Genomic DNA, 20728 nt, shown 5'->3' with positions numbered 1-20728 from the left:
GAAGCCCAGATGAGATCCTATCCAGTATACCCCAGTGACCTAAGTGTGAGACACCCAGTCCAGTCGGGGCTGTTGTATGAATGAGGGTTGTCTGCCCGATCCTGCAGAAGCTAAGAACATCGCCCTGGTGTGTGAGAACTGTAGTCAGGAATCCAGTGTACCTGGAGGGGGCCACTGTGAAGTGCAGCCCGTCGCCCATGGGGTGCTGTGGTCAGTGACCCCTGTGTGCATGTAGGTGGGCACCACAGAGACTGGGCCATAGCGCTGATTCATTGTGCCAAGGACGATTGCTGCATGGAGCTGTGAGAGGACATACATCCTTAGGTGGAGGGGAAGGGTCCTTTAGGAGAGTGGTTACTATTGACTGTAGGAGTGGGAGAAGTCCCTGTATAAATATGAAGATTTGTGTCTTTGAACTCGGAGGATTTTTCTTGGGCAGATTTTTTAACTTTATGACGACTCTTCTTTCACCCTGAAAGTCTCACAAATCTGCCCTGTGACTAATTATGAGTAGAAAAAAATTCCAGAATTAATTTTTTTACGACAAAAAGAAGTTTAGGATATAGATGAGGTTAACACATGTGTTTGGACCGTTTATGCAGTTTGAGGAAACTGTGGCGATTCAGGTGTTTAAGATGGATGATTGACAAGAGATAGAAATAAAAACAATTATCCCTTTAATTGCATGCCTACATCGTGGTTTGCTCTTGACTCAATGTGAAAGTCTTTTTTTTTTTAAGTGAGTCACTTTAGGAGTTACGTTAATGAGGTACACGAATATAGCATCAGAATGTGTGCTTTTCTAAGTACTAGCGGGACTTTAGCATTGGCAGCCGCTGTACAAGGAAACCACGCATGAGCCGTAGCGGAACTAACATCCGGGGCTCAGACTTACGGGGGCGTGACCCCCAGGCTCTGGATAAACAAACGCTCGTGTCCAGCTAAAGATTATCGGGACGGAGCACTGAGCGAGTACACACGCCGCTGATGTGCTAAGAGGGAAGGAGCGAATTCTTAGAGGTGTTTTGAGAAGGGAGTAGGGCAGAGGTCTTCAAACTTTCGGATGCCGAGACCCCCCTGTCAACATTTTCAATCGTAAGGACCCCCTCCTGACAAAAATTTCTAAACCTCTAGGTTATGAGGAAGGTGAGGACCAAACTATGCGACAGGCTTGACTAAATTGTGTGAGTAGAAAATGTAAATAATGTTCTGTGATGCTGCGTATTTTGGGGTAGCATTGCTTTATCATTTAGATTTTTTTTAAACACAGTAATACTGAGGAAAGATTTCACCCCATCAGCACCAGTTTATAACCAAAATACAGCAATTAACATCAGAAAGATGTCTAGTCAACCTCTCTGAAGGGCCTCCCAATCCGCAGGAATACGCGCTGCCACATTAGAAGCTCACCTGGCCATGGCCGGGAGCAGCAAGGGTCCCTTCAAACCCTTGCGGTCTTGTGCAGAGTTAAGCAGTTTACCCATGCCCCTTTCCTCCCACCCCCTTCCTTCCATCCCTCTCTTTTCTACTCTCCCAACCCCGGATCCCTCTCTCACATTGTTGCAGGCAGATGGTTATTAGCCCCAGGACACCTTTTGGTAACAGTAGCGCACTACAAATGTAAATAATAATAGGCAGAAGCAGGGAATCCACTAGACCCGAACTTCGGGGGGGGTGGGGGGGGGGGGGGTAACACTCCCAGCCAGGGTTTGTCCAAGCTGGTCGCACACGGTGCAACAATCTTTCCACCTTTTCCATGAATTCCCTCACTACCACTCACCAACAATACACCTCATCTCTCTATAGCACCTGTCTGACAAACATTTCACTTTTTTATAGCGCTACTCAGTTTACTCACACTCAGTTCAGTGGTGTGCATGGTACATCTTCTTTGTACCAGGCACTTTAACCTTCTGCACTGTGGGGGTGACAAGAGTGCCCATGTGACTGCACGGTGAGCAATGCAAAAGTGTGTAAGTAGGATAAAAGGAGTGGCTGCAGGGTGAGTGAGGTGACCATATGAATTTGGGTTCGGCTGTAAGTGCAGAATGGGACGATTTAGTGCATGGTTAGTGATGGCCTTGTTTGAGTGAGCTACAGATTGAGCAGTAAGGGGGGGGGGACAGGTGAGTGAAGTGTCACATGAGTGCAGGGTGAGAAGTGTGCTCGTGTGACTGCAGGGTGAGGTACAGAGTGAAGAATGCAAGCGAATGTTTAGTGCAGAGTGATCACTGTGAGTGCAGGGTGAGCGGGTGAGCGGGTGAATGATGTGAGTGCATTGTGATCAGTGTGAGTGCATTGTGATCTCTGTGAGTGCAGGGTGAGTGGGTGAATGTTGTGAGTGCATGGCGATCAGTGTGAGTGCACTGTGATCCGTGTGAGTGCAGGGTGATCCGTGTGAGTGCAGAGTGATCCGTGTGAGTGCAGGGTGATCCGTGTGAGTGCAGGGTGATCCGTGTGAGTGCAGGGTGATCCGTGTGAGTGCAGGGTGATCCGTGTGAGTGCAGGGTGATCCGTGTGAGTGCAGGGTGATCCGTGTGAGTGCAGGGTGATCCGTGTGAGTGCAGGGTGATCCGTGTGAGTGCAGGGTGATCCGTGTGAGTGCAGGGTGATCCGTGTGAGTGCAGGGTGATCCGTGTGAGTGCAGGGTGATCCGTGTGAGTGCAGGGTGATCCGTGTGAGTGCAGGGTGATCCGTGTGAGTGCAGGGTGATCCGTGTGAGTGCAGGGTGATCCGTGTGAGTGCAGGGTGATCCGTGTGAGTGCAGGGTGATCCGTGTGAGTGCAGGGTGATCCGTGTGAGTGCAGGGTGATCCGTGTGAGTGCAGGGTGATCCGTGTGAGTGCAGGGTGATCCGTGTGAGTGCAGGGTGATCCGTGTGAGTGCAGGGTCAGCATGTGAATAGTGTGAGTGCATGGTGATCAGTGTGAGTGCATTGTGATCAGTGTGAGTGCATGGTGATCAGTGTGAGTGCATGGTGATCAGTGTGAGTGCATGGTGATCAGTGTGAGTGCATGGTGATCAGTGTGAGTGCATGGTGATCAGTGTGAGTGCATGGTGATCAGTGTGAGTGCATGGTGATCAGTGTGAGTGCATGGTGATCAGTGTGAGTGCATGGTGATCAGTGTGAGTGCATGGTGATCAGTGTGAGTGCATGGTGATCGGTATGAGTGCATGGTGATCGGTATGAGTGCATGGTGATCGGTATGAGTGCATGGTGATCGGTATGAGTGCATGGTGATCGGTATGAGTGCATGGTGATCGGTATGAGTGCATGGTGATCAGTGCGAGTGCATGGTGATCAGTGCGAGTGCATGGTGATCAGTGCGAGTGCATGGTGATCAGTGCGAGTGCATGGTGATCAGTGCGAGTGCATGGTGATCAGTGCGAGTGCATGGTGATCAGTGCGAGTGCATGGTGATCAGTGCGAGTGCATGGTGATCAGTGCGAGTGCATGGTGATCAGTGCGAGTGCATGGTGATCAGTGCGAGTGCATGGTGATCAGTGCGAGTGCATTGTGAGCGCTGGGAGTGCAGGGTGAACGTGAAAGTGAAGGCGAGAACGAGAAGTGAGTAGTCTGTAGTGGTTAGCGCAAAATCCGTTCGGCTTGCGGATTTTGCGAATTTTCGGTAAATTCGCGATCCGCGAACTCCCGCGAATTTGCCGAGAATTCGCAAATCCGCGAGCGGCGGATTCCGGGGGCAAAAGTTGAAGCCTGGCTGGCCTGTTGTAACTATTTTACGATGGCGCCGGCAAGCTGCCAGCGCCATCCTAAAATAGTTACTAAGTTAGCTTCAACAGGAAGCTCTAATAGATAAAATAAAGCAGGTGCTCGAGCACCTGCTTTATTTTATCTATTAGAGCTTCCTGTTGAAGCTAATTTAGTAACTATTTTAGGATGGCGCTGGCAGCTTGCCGGCGCCATCGTAAAATAGTTACAACAGGCCCTTCCTGTGACTTCAGTGACTCATTCATCAGCCCAAAAACAATCGTGAGCGTCGTCGAGGCTGGGCATGTGTGCCTTCTTCCCAAATCTACCGTCGAAAATCAGCTGTGCCTGTGATGCTGGATAGAGGCCTTTGCATCCTTGACTTTCACGAGCGCAATCATCGTGCTGTTCCTGTGGCCAGGAGCTGAAGGGACCCCTGCACCCCCCGGGGCGATTGCATAGTAACACACACATGGTCGCTGGAACTAGTTGAAGCTGAAATTCAGTGACTCATTCATCAGCCCAAAAACAATCGTGAGCGTCGTCGAGGCTGGGCATGTATGCCTTCTTCCCAAATCTACCATCGAAAATCGGCTGTGCATGATTGTGCACTTGCATGGAAGCCCCCCCCCCACACATTTGCAGTGTGCACCGTCTTCCCGCCATTGACCCACTATGATGGACAGCTCACCCAAGGGACTCCTGCGCCCCTCGGGGCGATTGCATAGTAACACACACATGGTCGCTGGAACTAGTTGAAGCTGAAATTCAGTGACTCATTCATCAGCCCAAAAACAATTGTGAGCGTCGTCGAGGCTGGGCATGTGTGCCTTCTTCCCAAATCTACCGTCGAAAATCGGCTGTGCATGATTGTGCACTTGCATGGAAGCCCCCCCCACACACTCGCAGTGTGCACCGTCTTCCCGCCATTGACCCACTATGATGGACAGCTCACCCAAGGGACCCCCTGCGCCCCTTGGGGCGATTGCATAGTAACACACACATGGTCGCTGGAACTAGTTGAAGCTGAAATTCAGTGACTCATTCATCAGCCCAAAAACAATCGTGAGCGTCGTCGAGGCTGGGCATGTGTGCCTTCTTCCCAAATCTACCGTCGAAAATCGGCTGTGCATGATTGTGCACTCGCATGGAAGCCCCCCCCCCACACACTCGCAGTGTGCACCGTCTTCCCGCCATTGACCCACTATGATGGACAGCTCACCCAAGTGACCCCTGCGCCCCTCGGGGCGATTGCATAGTAACACACACATGGTCGCTGGAACTAGTTGAAGCTCAAAATCAGTGACTCATTCAGCACTGCAGCAGGGCAAATCCACGGATCCGCAAATCAGCAAATCCGCCGATTTTGCGGATACACGATCCGCAAATCCGCGGATCGTGGATCCGCAAAATCCGCCCATGCCTAGTAGTCTGAAAGAAGGGTGCATTACCAGAAACTTGAAGCGTAGGGTTTCAGATTTAAGTTAAACTATTGCTATAATGGCATTAATCAGGGTTCGAGGGTGGAGGAAATAAATAATGTGCTGATCCTGCAACAAACTTCCAGTCTAATGATTAGGGTTACCAGCTCATTATTTTGATGGCCCAGAAATAAGCAGTCACCTACAGCTGTATTTTTTGCACTGATCTGTGAATACTTAGAACAGCAAATATAAATAGAAAGCACTTTTAATTGTGTTCTAGGGATGCCTCAATGATCCATGACTAATATATAAAGAGAATAAAGACAGAAAAGTCACATAACTAATTAATACATACTTTTTTATTTATAACTCAATTTAGTGTCAAGAGCAGGTCTCTGCAGGATCTTTAAACACAACACACAGCAGGCATGTTTCTTTTGGCAACCCAACTTTACATTTCTTTTCATTAAATGCATTCTCACACTACAGCAGTAAGTGTAAAAATACCAATGTAAGGAATAGGCAGAGTGGGGGCCCAGGGGGTACTGGAACCATAAAACAAGCATTTACAATGCAATAGGTCTCGCAGCATTAAAGTTTGAGTTATTGGTATTGTGTATGACAATGCCAATATTTTTAACTTTCGCAAATGTGACACCTATAACATTTCTATTGCAATTTGTGTTGTATGTACGTGACTTAGATGTATTGATATTACAAATAACAATGGCTTTTAATTTTTTTAAATAATTAATACTTAAATAAAAGTTATTATAATTTATAATGACAATAGCTTATGATTTTGTAAATATCTTTTGTAAATTTGGTGCCATGCTTACCAGTAAAAGGCTGGCTCTAAGGGAGTTAGTTTTCGGTAAGAATGTCACCAGGCACCAAAGGCACGCAGCTGCCGAAGATAAAGTGCGGTGGCAGTTGTGCCAATTTTAATAAAAAAAATAAAATCATGATTCTGGGCAAATTATTTGACCTCTCTGTGCATAAAATTGTAAATATGTGTGGAATGTAACGTGATTGTAAATATATAAAATGTAATATTACAAATGTGCAAATCTCCTGTTCATACTTTGTTGCCAACCATGTGGGTTTTCTTCAGATCCATACAAACATACGTGTATTATCTGGGGGTGGATGTCTGTGGGTGTGTGTGTGGGTGGGTTGTGTGTGGGTGTGGGTGTGGGTGTGGGTGTGTGTGTGTGTGGATGTGTGTGTGTGGGGGGTGTGGGGGGGTGTGGGGGAGGGTGGGGAGGGTGGGGAGGTTGTGGGGGGGAGGGTGGGGGGGTTGTGGGGGTGGTGTGGGTTGTGGGGGTGGTGTGGGTTGTGTGTGTGTGGGGTTGTGCATGTGAGTGGTTGTGTGTGTGTGGGTTATGTGTGGCTGTATTTACGAAGTCCAGGCCCTAATTTATAGTCCCTTCTTAGGCATCCAAACCCTCTCGAACCAGAAAATGATTTTTTAATATGGTCTGGTAGGTTGATCACAAAAGTTTGCTACAACTTACAGATTGTGGACATATCGTCTCAGAAAGTGTTGTTCTTCGCTACCAGGTGAAGCCATTGTGGCACACAGAGTACAGTTTTTTAATTCTATATCGGGAGGTGCTGTGGAAAAGGTATTTGTGTTCTGTTTCAAAAAAATGCTTTTACAGCTAAGCATTCACCATAATATAATGGCTTAAAAAACAATGTAAAGCCTGTATCCTTTGACTTTCACAAATAACTAATTATAATTCTACAAACAAAACAACTTTGACAACACTGCATTTGGATACACAATCTTAGCCTCTAGACTGGAATACAGGAAGTGTATTGTGTGGTACTGGGCATGAAGAAAAATACAAAGCTACATTCTTTATGCCGCCTCGGTTGAAACTAAGTTCACACTTTTAAAATATGTTATCCCTAACAAATACCGCTACATTACTTGACAATGAAAAGACTGGAAAATAAGGGTAACATGAACTTCCTTCAAAACACACCTTTCAGCAGTCTTGTGTCTCCATTGGCGCACGCACCGGAAGTCAGTCAATGTCGCCTGTGACGGGGGCGGGGCCGCGTCCGGACTGGAAGAGGAGGCAGGCGGAGTAAATGCGTATCGCGGCCCGGAGCTCCTGTGAGCGGTGGAGCGCCCCGGGGCCGCCAGCAGGAGTTTACGCAAGTGTTGCGGGGCTCCGTTGACCAAGAGGGAGCCCCGGGAAAGCAGCTGGCAAGAGCCGCAGCGGCGGAGTCCCCCGAGATTGGCCCGGTAAGTTGAAAAGGGCTGGGGGGGTCTTGGTGAACTTGTGTGTGTATCTGTGTGCGACGGGGGGGGGAGCACTTGTGTGTGTGTGTGCGCGCGCGTGTGTGTATGTGTGGGGGGGGTGTCTGTATGTGCATGCGTGCATGGGCGCTCGTGTGTGTGTGTGTGTGTCTGTGTGAATGCGCATGCGTGTGTGGTGTTGCAGCTTCCCAGGAGACAGCAGCTGGCCACAGCGAGAGCGTTCGCGTGGCCCGCTGAAATCGCCTCCTTGGAGAGGAAATGCGCGCAGCCAGGTGCTGTCTCCTGGGAAGCAGACCCAGCAACAATAGATCTCCGGCGAGACAGCGCTTACGCGCTGTTCAACGCCACGAGACCTAAAAACTAAGCTATGATAATCAGTTAACAAAGGAATGTAAATATGCTAATGGTCTTTAAAGACCTGTGAAAACTCGGGCCGGAGAGAAGACTCTAGACACTGCCCAGCCGAGGCCCCAGGAGCGCGAGCTGCACTGCAGCAGCCCGGGCTGAGACACAGGATGGGGGAGGAGGGGGGCTGAAGCCCTGGAGGCCAGGGCAGAAGTGACACTGTGAAGACGCGAACCCCTTTGCATTGCTCCAGGGCCCCCTTGGGGGTCGCGCCCCACAGTTTGAAGACCCCTGGAGTAGGGGATGTTGAGACACTGGGCACTTCCGGTGAGACACGGGGTACATTCTTTGATTTGTATTTACCCGAGTTCAAAATAGGGCGTTTGAAGACTACCGGCTCAGCGTGGTAGATGCGTGCACTCATTAAGACGTAACATGGGTGTCAGTCAGGGGAGGTAATTGATTGCCTTATTTAAAAGAATAATTGTAGTAAAAGTGATTTGGCTAGCACAGTATAAATAATCAGTTATCCCAACAAATGTGCTGTTGGCATACGAGGGCACTAGAGTTTGAGGGGAAATTACCTTTAGCAGGGCAAGAACTTCAATGTATGGCCTGTCATGATTTTAGGTGAGACGGACGTTGGCAGTTACAATTGGGACCTCAAACTTTTGGCGCGGAGTCCCTGGTGGTGGTGTGCAGGTACAAAGGACTACAGCAGCCATGCGGTAATTGTATATTACACATTTTCATATACATTTGGAGTGAGGGCTATCTTAGAGATGTTTATATTTACACTTGGAACATTGTATATTAGAATTTGTTTGTCATGTTACCACAGGTTAGAGTGACCAATAAGCGAGGCGGTGAATGGTCCCATGTTAGCCCTGATGAAGTTGATGGAATGACAGTAGGCAACGAAACATGTTGGCCTGTATTTGTGTGAATGGCCATATAGATGCCATTTTTATCTGAGGACGTAAACGTAAAAAACTTTGTACTTATATAGCGCGCAACTACCCAGAGGTTTCCCGGCGCTGTACTCATACCGCTGTAGGAACCCTTCCTGGTTTTCCCTGTGTAGTGTCCACTCCTGGGCACCCCCATGGTGAAACCAGGCATCCCAGCGATGTTGGGGCCGTTGTGGAGACTAAGCAAGCTATTGCCCAGAGTTGCAGCGTGGGACCCATGATTAGAATAGGCACTGAGGCGAGAATATCAGGTCCGAGGAATTTTGAGCCCGGGACCCGCCGAGGCGGGAATCGAACCCTGGTCTCGGGCCAGAGTCCTGCATCAAGGTCTGCCGCTCTAACCATTGAACCACACTTCTTCACTACCGCAGGACGCCTACAGCATTGAATAAAGTTTCCTGCGCAAGTAAGCGGTACCTTTTTTTAATTGAGGATTGCATCTCCTCACTTTATTGTTTCTTGAAACATAGGGGCACTCAGTGAGTCTTGAACTGATAGTGCCGTCTTTTCACGGACTTTGTTCTCCTTGATTTCTCATCTTGGAGGAATCCTTTCACCTTCACTCTTTCACCTTTTCTTTTGAGTGAAAAGTTACCGATGATGACAAGTGTGGGCATACTGGTAAATATATGCAAACAGCCCCCTTGGAGTTACTAACGTGAGGTGCTGTCCCACTCTCTTACACATTTTTCGCACAAGGTCTTTTTTACTGTGGTACATGACGATGTGTAGTGAAAACTGTTAACAGTGGGACATACAGGCAAGTAACTATTGTACTGTCCTGTCAGGGTAGAGTTTTGAAGAATATGTACCCCTGGTCCTTTGAACTATAATATACTGCTCCTAGTATGTCAGGTCTTGTTGAGATATATAGAGGACATATGACACCAATGCGGGCCATCCAGGACTGAGAAGCCCAGATGCAATGTTGAGAAAAGACCATGGCCCGTCAGAGAGGGGAGACTGGAGCTCGCAAAGGAGCATCCCGGACCTCCCTGGAACACTGGCTACCACCATCTCAGGTATGAATGTTCTGAGCCCTTGTGTCCCGCTGAAGAATTACCCTGTCAGTGTCTGTCTTGAGGTCTTACAATGCCAGTGGCACTCTATTGAGTAGCTGTGCACTCTATAAGTACCATTTACAATTACAATTGCACTAACTTAGCGTGGAGGAGTTGGTGAACTCTTAAGGCAAAGCAGACTTTGGGTTGTATGGTGATAGCATGGGTCATATCTGGAAGTCACCTCCATTACGCGAATAGAGAATAACTGCCTCTATTAGAAAAGACAGAGCACTTGGGTATTATGCCCCAGATAGCGCTGGCACACCGACCTTAAGAGTGCTGGATTGAATATTTAGTGCGTCGTACACGTTTTTATATTTTTATATTAAAGATTACATAGTCATAAAATCAAGCATTTAACTGGACAATCATTTTATTGTTGCTACTGTGCGTGTGTTGAGTTATGATTCTGTGTATGGCTATCACCTACCGCCCCTTGAAGAGCCTTTGGCTGTGCTACCACAGACAGCAAAGTGCTTGACGGGATAGTACTGGCCCAGTTACTCAGGACCTGTATTAGGTCTAAGCCCGGGACATCAGAAGTAAAAGGCATCACCCCTTCCTCCCCTGCCCCTCCACCTCCACCCTCTCAGTTGGGCCCGGGAACTCCTGCTTGCCCTGTGGTCCTCTGAAAGGTGTTCTGACACTTAATTAGAACAGGTCAAGCTCATAGTACAATTCGCACATCCAAAAAAACAGAGGCGACCCAACATCTCTCCTCTTCTCTAGTTTGACTTGATGACTGGAAAATCTATACATCAGTGGGCCTGCCCGCTATTAGTGTTACAGACCAATCTGAGTACATACCATACTTTCTGCAGTCTGGAGCATGCTCAATGAGGGGGCTGGATGGCTGGGCAGGGTTCTGGTTACTGGGAAGAAAGGAGAAACCATTCAGTAATCGAACCGGTCCAGATACTCAACGATCACAACCAGAAGATGGACAAAACCTTGCCTAAGCAGCATGAAGCACATAGCCAGTAGGATTACAAATTGGAAAAGACAACATTCAGCATCCTCATTTATTTGGCATTTGTTATTTAAGTGACTCACTAAAAGCTTGGTCAGGGTAATGAATTTTTCCGAGCATGGAAAACACGTAAGTATCATGTGGTTGGTGTTTACATTTACGCATGATTTCTAGAGCTTCCAGAAGGATGGAGAAAACACTTCGATGAAGTACGGATGCCACGGAGGTTGAAGAAAAGTGGCCAAGCAACCCACATTTAGCAGGTTTGTCCTGCAAACGTGGCACCCATCCTACTGCGCGCTCAGAGGCACCGCAGGACTTTCACTGTCACACATTTTAGTTCCCTGGTACTTTTAATCATCCCCCTATCGGCAGAGAGGACCGAGAAGCTGCAACACAAGAGAAACCGTACAAGAGGCAGCTTGCAGAGCACATTCAGCTATTGAGATGTAAATCCATCCGTCTGCAGATAAAGAACACAGAAGGCGTTAAGGAATGGCATGCTGAGGGGTCCTGTCCTTGGAGTAAGCTCTAGGTGTTTATGTATTTCATTAAGCCTGTTTCAAAGAGCTGGCATACAGTGGCATCAGTGTACAGAGGCACAATGAGAGTATGATTTGCCCAGAAACAAATAGTTTCTTAAACTACTAGACCTTTGACTGTAACGCACTGCTACTTTCTGTAACTACTAAACATTTATTACCATATTGCATTTTTCTGAATACACCATGAGACTGAGCACTTCTCTTCTTCCACAGGTAACATTTGATCCGCTGTTTAACCACACATTTACTAGAAGCTGTTTCACCGATTCTAAATACTTCCAGTTAAACCAAAAAGGAAGCGGAGGGTTAAGTTAAGAAAATGATTGTCCAACAGAAATCTCTTTGGACATAATCCATCCATATCATGGGTGACTGTAGATACGCATGCTGTGCATAGACTGTTAAGCAGTTCTCTCCATGCAGTGGCTAGTTACTGGGTGATGCAGATGTTTGGAATACATTTCTTATTACAGCTTGTCCTACATGTGCCTGTTGGTTTACAAGGACATCCACACAGTAGTGTTTAGTACATGTGTGTGGAGTTGCCAAATTAGCTTCTTTACAACTGTCTGCTATAGGAATGTTCCCTAAGATAGCCATTGATACCCATCGTCATAGTACAATGTGCCAGTGGGGGAAATGGTGTGGCTTTCTTGGTTTTGGCATAGCAAGCTTGAATGCATCTGACTACCCAACTACAAATACCTGCTTTGGGTATAGCATAGGCCTACCTCAGTTTAGAGAAAGCTATGAATAGTTATTTTTCCTAAATGATTCTATTCTGTCAATATTGTATAGTATAAGCTGTTTCAACATTTAAGGTGTGTAGTGCCCTTTGAGATAATGATTCTGGATTGGGAAAGAAAACTGGCAATTCAATAGTTTGATTGAGATGGAAAGAAGAGAACTTTTGGTGAATTATCTAATCAACCAGATGGAGATGGTTTAGAAAGCAGGCTAAGACTTATTTACCATCTAGATTTCCCCTCCTCAGTTTCTGTAGATCTAACAATTCTTTCAGTCTCTATCGCTGCTGCTCTCCATATTCCTATATTCCAGAGAACTGACATTTGTTCTTCTCTTTCACAGTATTTGCTTCTAGAATCTGGAACAATCTTTCCATATCCTTGTAACTTTAAAAGAGTTCACTACATTTCAGGAAACAAATGAAGGCTATTGTTTGTTTCATTGTGAGGCATCCTTTGTCATGCCTGAGTTACATGGAAACCTTTCGAGTAACAGAGTTCTGCACGAAGCTTGAAATAAATCACACAATCAAATGACAGACTAAAACTGGAAACACCTTTGAGAGCGGAGGCATGCGTTTTGGTTCTTGAACATTGCTCAGTGAATTCACTCAAGTGGTGGTGACATACAATTTATAAATTCTAGCTACATCCTTGGATAGATATAAGCCAGTTGTCCGGCTGAATGATCATGAACTGTGCTTTACAGTGTGCTTTATTCAATGAGAAGCACTGAATGTATTGAAGTGGCCCATTGGCAGAATTCCCCAATGTTTATCAGTCTGGCTAGATACAGGTTTTGTCTTGCAGGGCTCACACAAACAACAAGTGAGCAAAAGAAAAGTGCTTACCTTCGGTAGCAATATTGCTGGTGAATACATAGTCTTCCCTCGTATTAGTCACCTTATGAATACCCCTTCCACACTTCAGACTGATCTGATCGGGATCACTCTTTCCCAGCAGTAATTCTCCAGCACCACCAGGAGGTGCCATGTGGCTGCAACCACAACTCTCTTCTGGATAAGATTATTACTGGAGTATTTCAGGTGCCATCCCGTCCGAAGTGTCAATTCCTGATGCTTTTTCAGTGCCCCATCAAGGCAGACAGGCACTAAGAGAGCCATGACAGAGAAACATTTAACACAAAACATATGTGCATACCTTAAAATCTCATGATTCACAGCACCATGTCTTTGGGGAGAGGGCGGACAGTGAGTAATCTGCAAGAAGATTATTTATCCAGCAGAAACATTATTAGCAAAGGTATTTAACTACTACTTCCAATGGTTAGACCTGCCTGCAGACTCCTCACCTCATGAGGAAGTTCCAAAGCAATAGCCCTCAGGGAGGTGGGACTGGGTAATGCAGCTTCACTTATCAAACCATACAATATTGTAGTGTGGGCTGGGCCTTGTTATTCACACTGTTAAGTTAGCATAGGCCTATTAGAAGTTTAAACGCCATTTTTCCTTTTTGCTTCTTTTGCACACCACACTGCATATAACTGTTGCTGTAAGTTAGGCTGCGTGAAATGCTTCACATGAGACTGGCTTGTTTTCAGCATCCCTAGACTTACATTTTCACTCTAGTCTGCACACTGAGTGCTAAAGCCTCCAAGGTTATCATAACAAGGTAGCTGTTGTTCGAGCTGATCGGCTCACATTCTAGCCATAACATATATGCAGCTGCAAGCCAATGTGATTCTGGCGCCTTTAATATCATACTGTAGGCATGATTTCAGGCACGTGGAAGAATTTTACGTTTCCAGAGAGAAAGAGCTTTTGCAGATCCTGGAGGGATTCATCCCTGCTGATCTTAGAGGTATTGGGTCCCCCAAACAAGCCTAAGAGACCGTCTATATTTTATAAAACATAGTTCCTAGCTAGCGAGGGTAATTTACTAGGCGCTATGGTACCTATTTTCACCATCATTATTTCATCATTTCCTGATGGTGAAAGCATGGCGCATTTAAGGTTGTGGGAATATTGTGAGACTCTCGAGTAGGGCTTATATCAGTCCATGACACCCTCCCTATTGTTTCCGGTTGACAGTGGTGACGGATAAACCTACCTATAGTTACATAGGTCTTTTCAAGCTTGATAATTTAAAAACGGTTTTCCATTGGATTACTACCCAGTTGTGCTATATTCTTTGCATTGTTCTTTTATTCTTTCTGTGTCGTTATGGCCGTTGACATCCCGCAGCTTAGTAGGATGGTGGTCCGTAATCATTTACAGGCTTATAACGTTGCCATGGAAGGCATGGCAGTCGTTTTTGTTGTAAGTGCTAACGCGGCTTACCCGTTTGAGCTTTTCTACTCATGGGTTACATTTCCTGCAGTCAATGCAGAAACCAATTTGTTTCATACTTACACTCCCCACTGCCGTGCCTCTGTAGTACATTCCTTATAGGACACAGGAGATTCAGATTTCTGCTTGGCAGCACTGCATTTGGTTTGATGGCGCCCTTCCCCACCCTCTAACAGCAATTAGATTAGGTCTTTTGTCCATTCCAGGCGCTTCTTGGCCTGTTTTGGCTGGATTTACCCCGCACACGTGTGCAGGGGAATGTCCCTTACTTGAATTGAGGCCCCTTTAGACCTCTGCAGTAGAAGGTTGTTAGGGCTTTAGTTCATTACATTTCCTGCAACATGCCAGGTGGGGGCCCTGGTGTTGCGGCGCATCCAGTTGAGCTGAACTGATTGAAGCTTAGTCCCGTTATGGTTAATGCGGTTATGGGCAAGCATCCCCAAGATAAGGACGAGATGCCTTTTGGGCTTGCCGAGAAATTATTCCTAGCACGACTCCTGTGGAGAAACACAGGATTCTTAGGATTAGTTTGCAGAAAGGCTTAGTACCTGAAGTGACTGACTGTACCACATGGGGTATGATTTTTGCGGCAGTCTATACGAGATGCTTCGGCACCCCGTCAATGTATGTCCTACCCTCGGTCATTAATCGTGTTCAGGATGAGCACGGACCGGAGGCGGCTGCTGAATTGGGAATGAGACTGAGTGTTTGACGTAGTTTCCGATCTTGTCCTTGCTAACGTTAAGGGAGATGCGGTAGGCTTCCAGGTGTCAAATGGTTTGCGCGATGTCTCCTATGCAAAGAAACCCAGTCAGTTACTGAGAATTATCAAGGCAGCTTAAAAGACCGTTGGCCATAATAGTTTAGGTGTTAAGCCTTTTGCCAAGGCAGCGCAAAAGCAAACACAGGCGGCAAAGTCTGACAAAGATGATCACTCCTCAGGTCCAAAACAGACTTTGACTAAAAATAAAAAACAGGGGAAAAAGCAACAGAAACAGGGGTCCAGATCCGCCTTGCCAATACCTGTGTCTACAGAGCGCACTCATGAATTGCGCGACCGTGCTACGATTAGGTCACCTGATCGTTTTCAGGTTCCTGAACAACATTCTCCTCGCTCTTAGCAGGATTCATCGATCTCACTCACCGGTAGAGGAGACGACGGCCGGGGGAGGGGTGTGAAGCAAGACCCACCACGTAAGACTGATGGTAAAGGCAAGCAGGACGACTCTTCACATCAGAGACCCCAGTTTCAGAAGAAGAAAGTTGCTGCTGTAACAGCTAGATATGCCACGGATAGTGAGAACGCAGCTTCGGAATCTGACATGGGCGCTGACTCTGTTGGACAGCACGGCGGAGATTACCATAGTGCGAGAGGCCTTGCGTCCACTACTGAAGGTGACAGCAGCTGACACATTTGTTGTAGTTGAGACAGGTGACACTAGAGTGGCTCCCCCTGAAAGACTTTTTGAAATTGTCCTTATAATTGACGGTGACATACAGCGTACCATAAAAGGGGTATTTTGGGAAAATCTAACTACTACCTATGAAATTTTGTTGGTGGAGGTTGACTGGCTCCCACCTTTTGTTTTAGCAGCTCCGCAAGGGGAGGAGGTAATCCTCCCTAGTTTCGCGCACACAGTGCCATAGGAGCAGGCCATGCATTTTGCAGAAGATTGGGCAAAAGGTGCGCCGGCTTTGTACCGTACTCACTGTGGTTGGAACAAATTTTCACCCAGACATGAGATTCCCTTACGGTCTATGCCACAGCCGCAACCCCAATACCCCAAGCGGCGTGAAGCGAAAGCTCCAGTTGCAGAAATCCTTGAAGCACAAGTTACTACTTGTGTAACGATATATCTGTATGAGACATTAGTTAGTGATAGATTCCTTACCTTAGAATATCCCCAGGCGTCAGACTGGATCCGGGAACTTTTGCGTAGCAATACCCCAGCGCATCGGTAGGCGTCGTCCGCGGCTCTGCTTCTGTCGTCGGCGTCGTTAGCGCCGGAATGACGTCGCCAAAGTACTTAGACGCCGCCCTCGCGCGCTGACGTCAGTTCTGATACATAGCTTTTCCGCGCCAGATACGCAGAGCCATGATAGAACCAACACTGGTGCCATGAAACTAGGGCCCTGAAAGGGTATGACCTTAACCCTAGATATCGGTTTGCAGAACAAAAGGATGGGTGGGTCGGTAAGGAATCTATCACTAACTAATGTCTCTTACAGATATATCGTTACACAAGTAGTAACTTGTGCATCTGAAAGAGACACATTAGTGATAGATTCCTTACCTTAGAATAGATACCCCAGCAATACCAACCCCAGTGGTGGGTCTGCAAACCAATATCACACCAGAAAGTCCTGGAGGACGGAACGGCCAAAGAAGCCATCCCTCCGGACTTGGCTGTCCAGGCAGTAGTGTCTTGCGAACGTGTGCAGCGAGGCCCACGTAGCTGCCTGACAAATGTCCTGCAAGGGGACTCCCCGGCCCAGGGCAGTAGTAGTCGCCGTGGCCCGAGTGGAATGGGCCCTCAGCCTAACAGGAGGTTCCTTTTTAGCCAATGAGTAGCATGTTTGGATACACAACACGATCCACCGAGAGATGGTCCGCTTGTGCACCGCCCGTCTTTTCTTAACGCCCACGTAACCAACAAAGAGTTGGTCATCCACCCAGAACTGGCGTGTGCGATCTAGATAGTAAGAGCGCATGTTTTGGGTCCAGACGGTGGAGCCTCTCTTCCTCTTTCGAGGGATGCGGAGGCGGAAAGAAGGTGGGCAAGGTGATGGACTGCCCAATGTGGAAGGCAGTGACTACCTTGGGCAGGAAAGAGGGTCTTGTCCGCAACACAACCTTGTCCGGATGGACAGAAAGGAAAGGAGGTTTGGAAGAAAGAGCATGGAGCTCACTCACTCTCCTGGCAGAGGTGATGGAAACCAGGAAAGCAGTCTTCAGAGTAAGAAGACGGAGAGGACAGTTATGAAGTGGCTCAAAGGGAGCGCACATCAGAAAAGTAAGTACAAGGCTCAAGTCCCACTGAGGCATCACAAATGGAACAGGAGAGAACAAGTGTGTGATGCCCTTCAGAAACCTATTTACAATTGGGGACTTGAACAAAGATGGCTGATCAGGTAGCCTTAAGAAGGCGGAAAGGGCAGAAAGGTAGCCCTTGATAGTGCCCAGGGCAGAGCCCTGCTGGGCAAGAGAAAGAAGGAAGAGGAGAACCTCAGAAAGGGGGGCAGAGAGTGGATCCACAACCTTTGCTGTGCACCATGCCACAAATCTGTTCCACCTGCAGGCGTATACCGACTTTGTGGAGGGACGCCTGGCTGCCAGAATGACATTACAGACTTCAGGAGGCAAGTCAAATGGCCTCAACTGTCGCCGCTCAATCTCCAAGCCTGTAGGTGGAGACTGGACAGGTTCGGGTGGAGGACCGTCCCCTGCTGCTGCGACAGAAAGTTCTCCTGAAGAGCCAGACGAATCGGGGGATCTACAGACATGCTGAGTAGCTCTGGATACCAATATCTTCGTGCCCAGTCCGGAGCCACAAGGATAACCTGGGTACGGTTGTGCCTGATCTTCTTCAGCACTCTGGGCAGAAGTGGTATAGGCGGAAAGGCGTACAATAGACCACAACTCCACTCGCGACGAAAAGCGTCTCCGAGCGAGTGCCGCCTTGGAAATTCCAACGCGCAGAACTGATGACATTGCGCGTTCTCTTCTGTGGCGAATAGATCTAACCAAGGCTCTCCACACTGCTGAAAGAGGCCTTGCGCCACATCCGAGTTCAGACGCCATTCGTGATCCATCATGCACCGACGGCTGAGTTCGTCCGCCCTGGCGTTCAGAGAACCTGCCAGGTGTTGAACCACCAGGGTCACTCCCTGATGTTCCAGCCGCTGCCAGAGTCGCAGAGCCTCCTGGCAGAGGGTCCACGACCCCACCCCGCCCTGTTTGTTGCAGTACCACATGGCAGTGGTGTTGTCCGTGAACACCTGCACTACACTCCCCCGGAAAGAGGGGAGGAATGCCTTCAGTGCAAGTCGGATCGCCCGCAGCTCCAGAAGGTTGATGTGGAGCTGGGACTCCGCCGGAGACCAGAGGCCTCTGATCTCCGCCTCTCCCATGTGGGCCCCCCAGCCGTGGAGGAACGTGTCCGTCACAACTACGTGATCCGGTTGGGGTAGGGAGAGGGCTCTGCCGCTGACCCAATCGCGGTCCGAGAGCCACCACTGCAACTGTCTTGCAGTGCCCTCCGAGATCAAGACTTGGTCGGACAAGTTGCCCTGATGCTGGGCCCACTGAAACTTCAGGTCCCACTGCAGAGCCCGCATCCGCCACCTGGCGTGATGCACCAGAAGGATGCAGGAGGCCATCAGCCCCAGAAGCCGCAGCATCAACCTGACCGAGACTCGGGATAAAGGCTGAAAGATTGGAATCAGAGCCTGAATATCCTGAACCCGCTGCTCGGGAGGATAAACCCGAAACTGCGCATAGTCTAGAACCGCTCCGATGAAGAGGAGCTTCTGAGAGGGACACAGGTGTGACTTCGGCACATTGATGGAGAACCCCAGCAGGTGCAGGAGGACGGCCGTAGTCTGGAGGTGGCTGATGACTGTCTGGGGCGAGCCCACCTTCAACAACCAGTCGTCGAGGTAGGGGAAGACTGAAACCACTAACCTGCGCAGATGAGCTGCCACCACCGCCATCACTTTTGTGACCAGCCGTGGAGCGCTGGTAAGGCCGAAGGGGAGCACGGTAAACTGAAAGTGCTCGTGGCCTACCGTGAACCGCAGGTAACGCCGGTAGGCCGGCAGGACGGGGATGTGGAAATAGGCGTCCTGCAAGTCCAACGCTACCATCCAGTCTCCTGGGTCTAGGGCAGCTAAGACCGGAGCCAAAGTCAGCATCTTGAACTTCTCCTTCCGGAGGAAGCCGTTGACGTTCCGTAGGTCCAAGATAGGGCGTAGGCCCCCTTTGCCCTTCTTGGGTACCAGAAAGTAGTCGGAGTAACAACCACACCCTACTTCTGGCCCAGGAACGCTCTATGGCCCCCTCGGCCAAGAGGGCCGTAATTTCCTCTTGCAGAGGTTGCAAGTGATCCCCCGATAAGCGGTGGTATTGCAGTGGCATGGCTGGAGGTGTCGTCTCGAAGGGGAGGGAGTAGCCCCTTCGGACGATTTGCAGGACCCACCTGTCTGACGTGACAGTGCGCCAGTGGATGTGGTGATGGCGAACGCTGCCCCCCACTGGCGTCACACGGGCCTGAAAGCAAGGACTAGGAGAGTTTTAAAGCGGAAGTCCCCGACCGCCGCCACGGCGGTTTCCACGGCCGCCACCGCGCTGTGCATTAGTCTGCGGTGCGTGGCTGGCAGCACGTGTGGGGGTGCCCTTCCTTTGCCACGAAAGGAGCGAAAGGCACCAGATTGCTGGCGTGGGGCCGAGAGGCCCAAGGACTTGGCCGTAGCCTTGGAGTCCTTAAAACGCTCAAGCGCATGGTCTGCCTTGTCGCCAAAGAGGCGACGGCCATCAAATGGCATGTCCAGAAGGGTGGCCTGGACATCAGCTGAAAAGTCGGCGGTCCTCAATCAGGCGTGGCGTCGCACCGCCACCGTCGTTGCCATCGCTCTGCCCAGTGAGTCCGTGGTATCCAGCCCACACCGGATGGAATAGCGTGCCGCATCTCGACCCTCCGCAAGGGCTTGGGCGAGTTTAGTCCGGGCCTCCTCCTGACATTGTGGCAGCACGTCCGCGACCGTGTCCCACAGAGTGTGGGTGTAGCGGCCGCAGAGACAAGCGGTATTGACTGACCACAGTCCCAAACTCAGGGACGAGAACACCTTCTTACCGAATTGTTCGTACCTCTTGGATTCCCGATCGGGCGGAGCCGTTGGGAATGCGGTCTGGAAAGTAGAGGCCTGGATAACCAGGCTCTCGGGGGTGGGGTGGGTGGACAAAAAGCAAGGGTCACCCGGAGCCGGGCGGTAGCGTCTGGCCACGTTCCTATCTACAGGCTGACCTGTAGCGGGCTTGGACCAAGTGCCCAAAAGAACGTCATACAAGGCCTCATTAAACGGCAATAGCGCCTCAGTCTAGCTTGCCTGCGGTTTAAGGACCTCAGTGAGGAGGTTAGTCCTCACGGCCGCGACGGGGAGCTCTAGGCCCAATGCCTTGGCCGCCCGCGTCAACACTACACTGTAGGCGGCCCCCTCCCCCGTAGCCACGGTTGGAGGGGAAACAAAACCAGTGTCTGGCGAAGTGTCCAGTCCACTGGCATCCCCAAGCTCATATGTCCAGTCCTGTTGAGACTGGCACTCCTGTGCCAGAGGGTCCACAGTCCCATCCCAATCTCCCTCGTCACCCATCA

General features: G+C 49.1%; 1 protein-coding gene across 3 annotated transcripts in view; it reads right to left on the bottom strand.

The window, feature by feature from the left end:
* Window positions 1-20728, bottom strand: part of PNLDC1 (PARN like ribonuclease domain containing exonuclease 1) — a 458177-nt gene that overhangs the window by 140428 nt on the left and 297021 nt on the right. For all 3 annotated transcript variants that reach the window (XR_013598671.1, XM_078653131.1, XM_078653121.1), the window contains exon 13: window positions 10595-10659. Coding sequence is in view for 2 of the 3 variants with exons in the window: in XM_078653131.1 (XP_078509257.1) it covers window positions 10595-10659 (65 nt within the window). In the remaining variant the exon portion in view is untranslated. The remainder of the gene's footprint in view (window positions 1-10594; window positions 10660-20728) is intronic.

The sequence above is a fragment of the Lissotriton helveticus genome, chromosome 1_1, assembly GCF_964261635.1.
Source record: "Lissotriton helveticus chromosome 1_1, aLisHel1.1, whole genome shotgun sequence".
Classification (NCBI taxonomy): Eukaryota; Metazoa; Chordata; class Amphibia; order Caudata; family Salamandridae; genus Lissotriton; species Lissotriton helveticus.
Note: the sequence above shows the minus strand (reverse complement) of the source record. Positions and strands in the feature narration are given on the sequence as shown.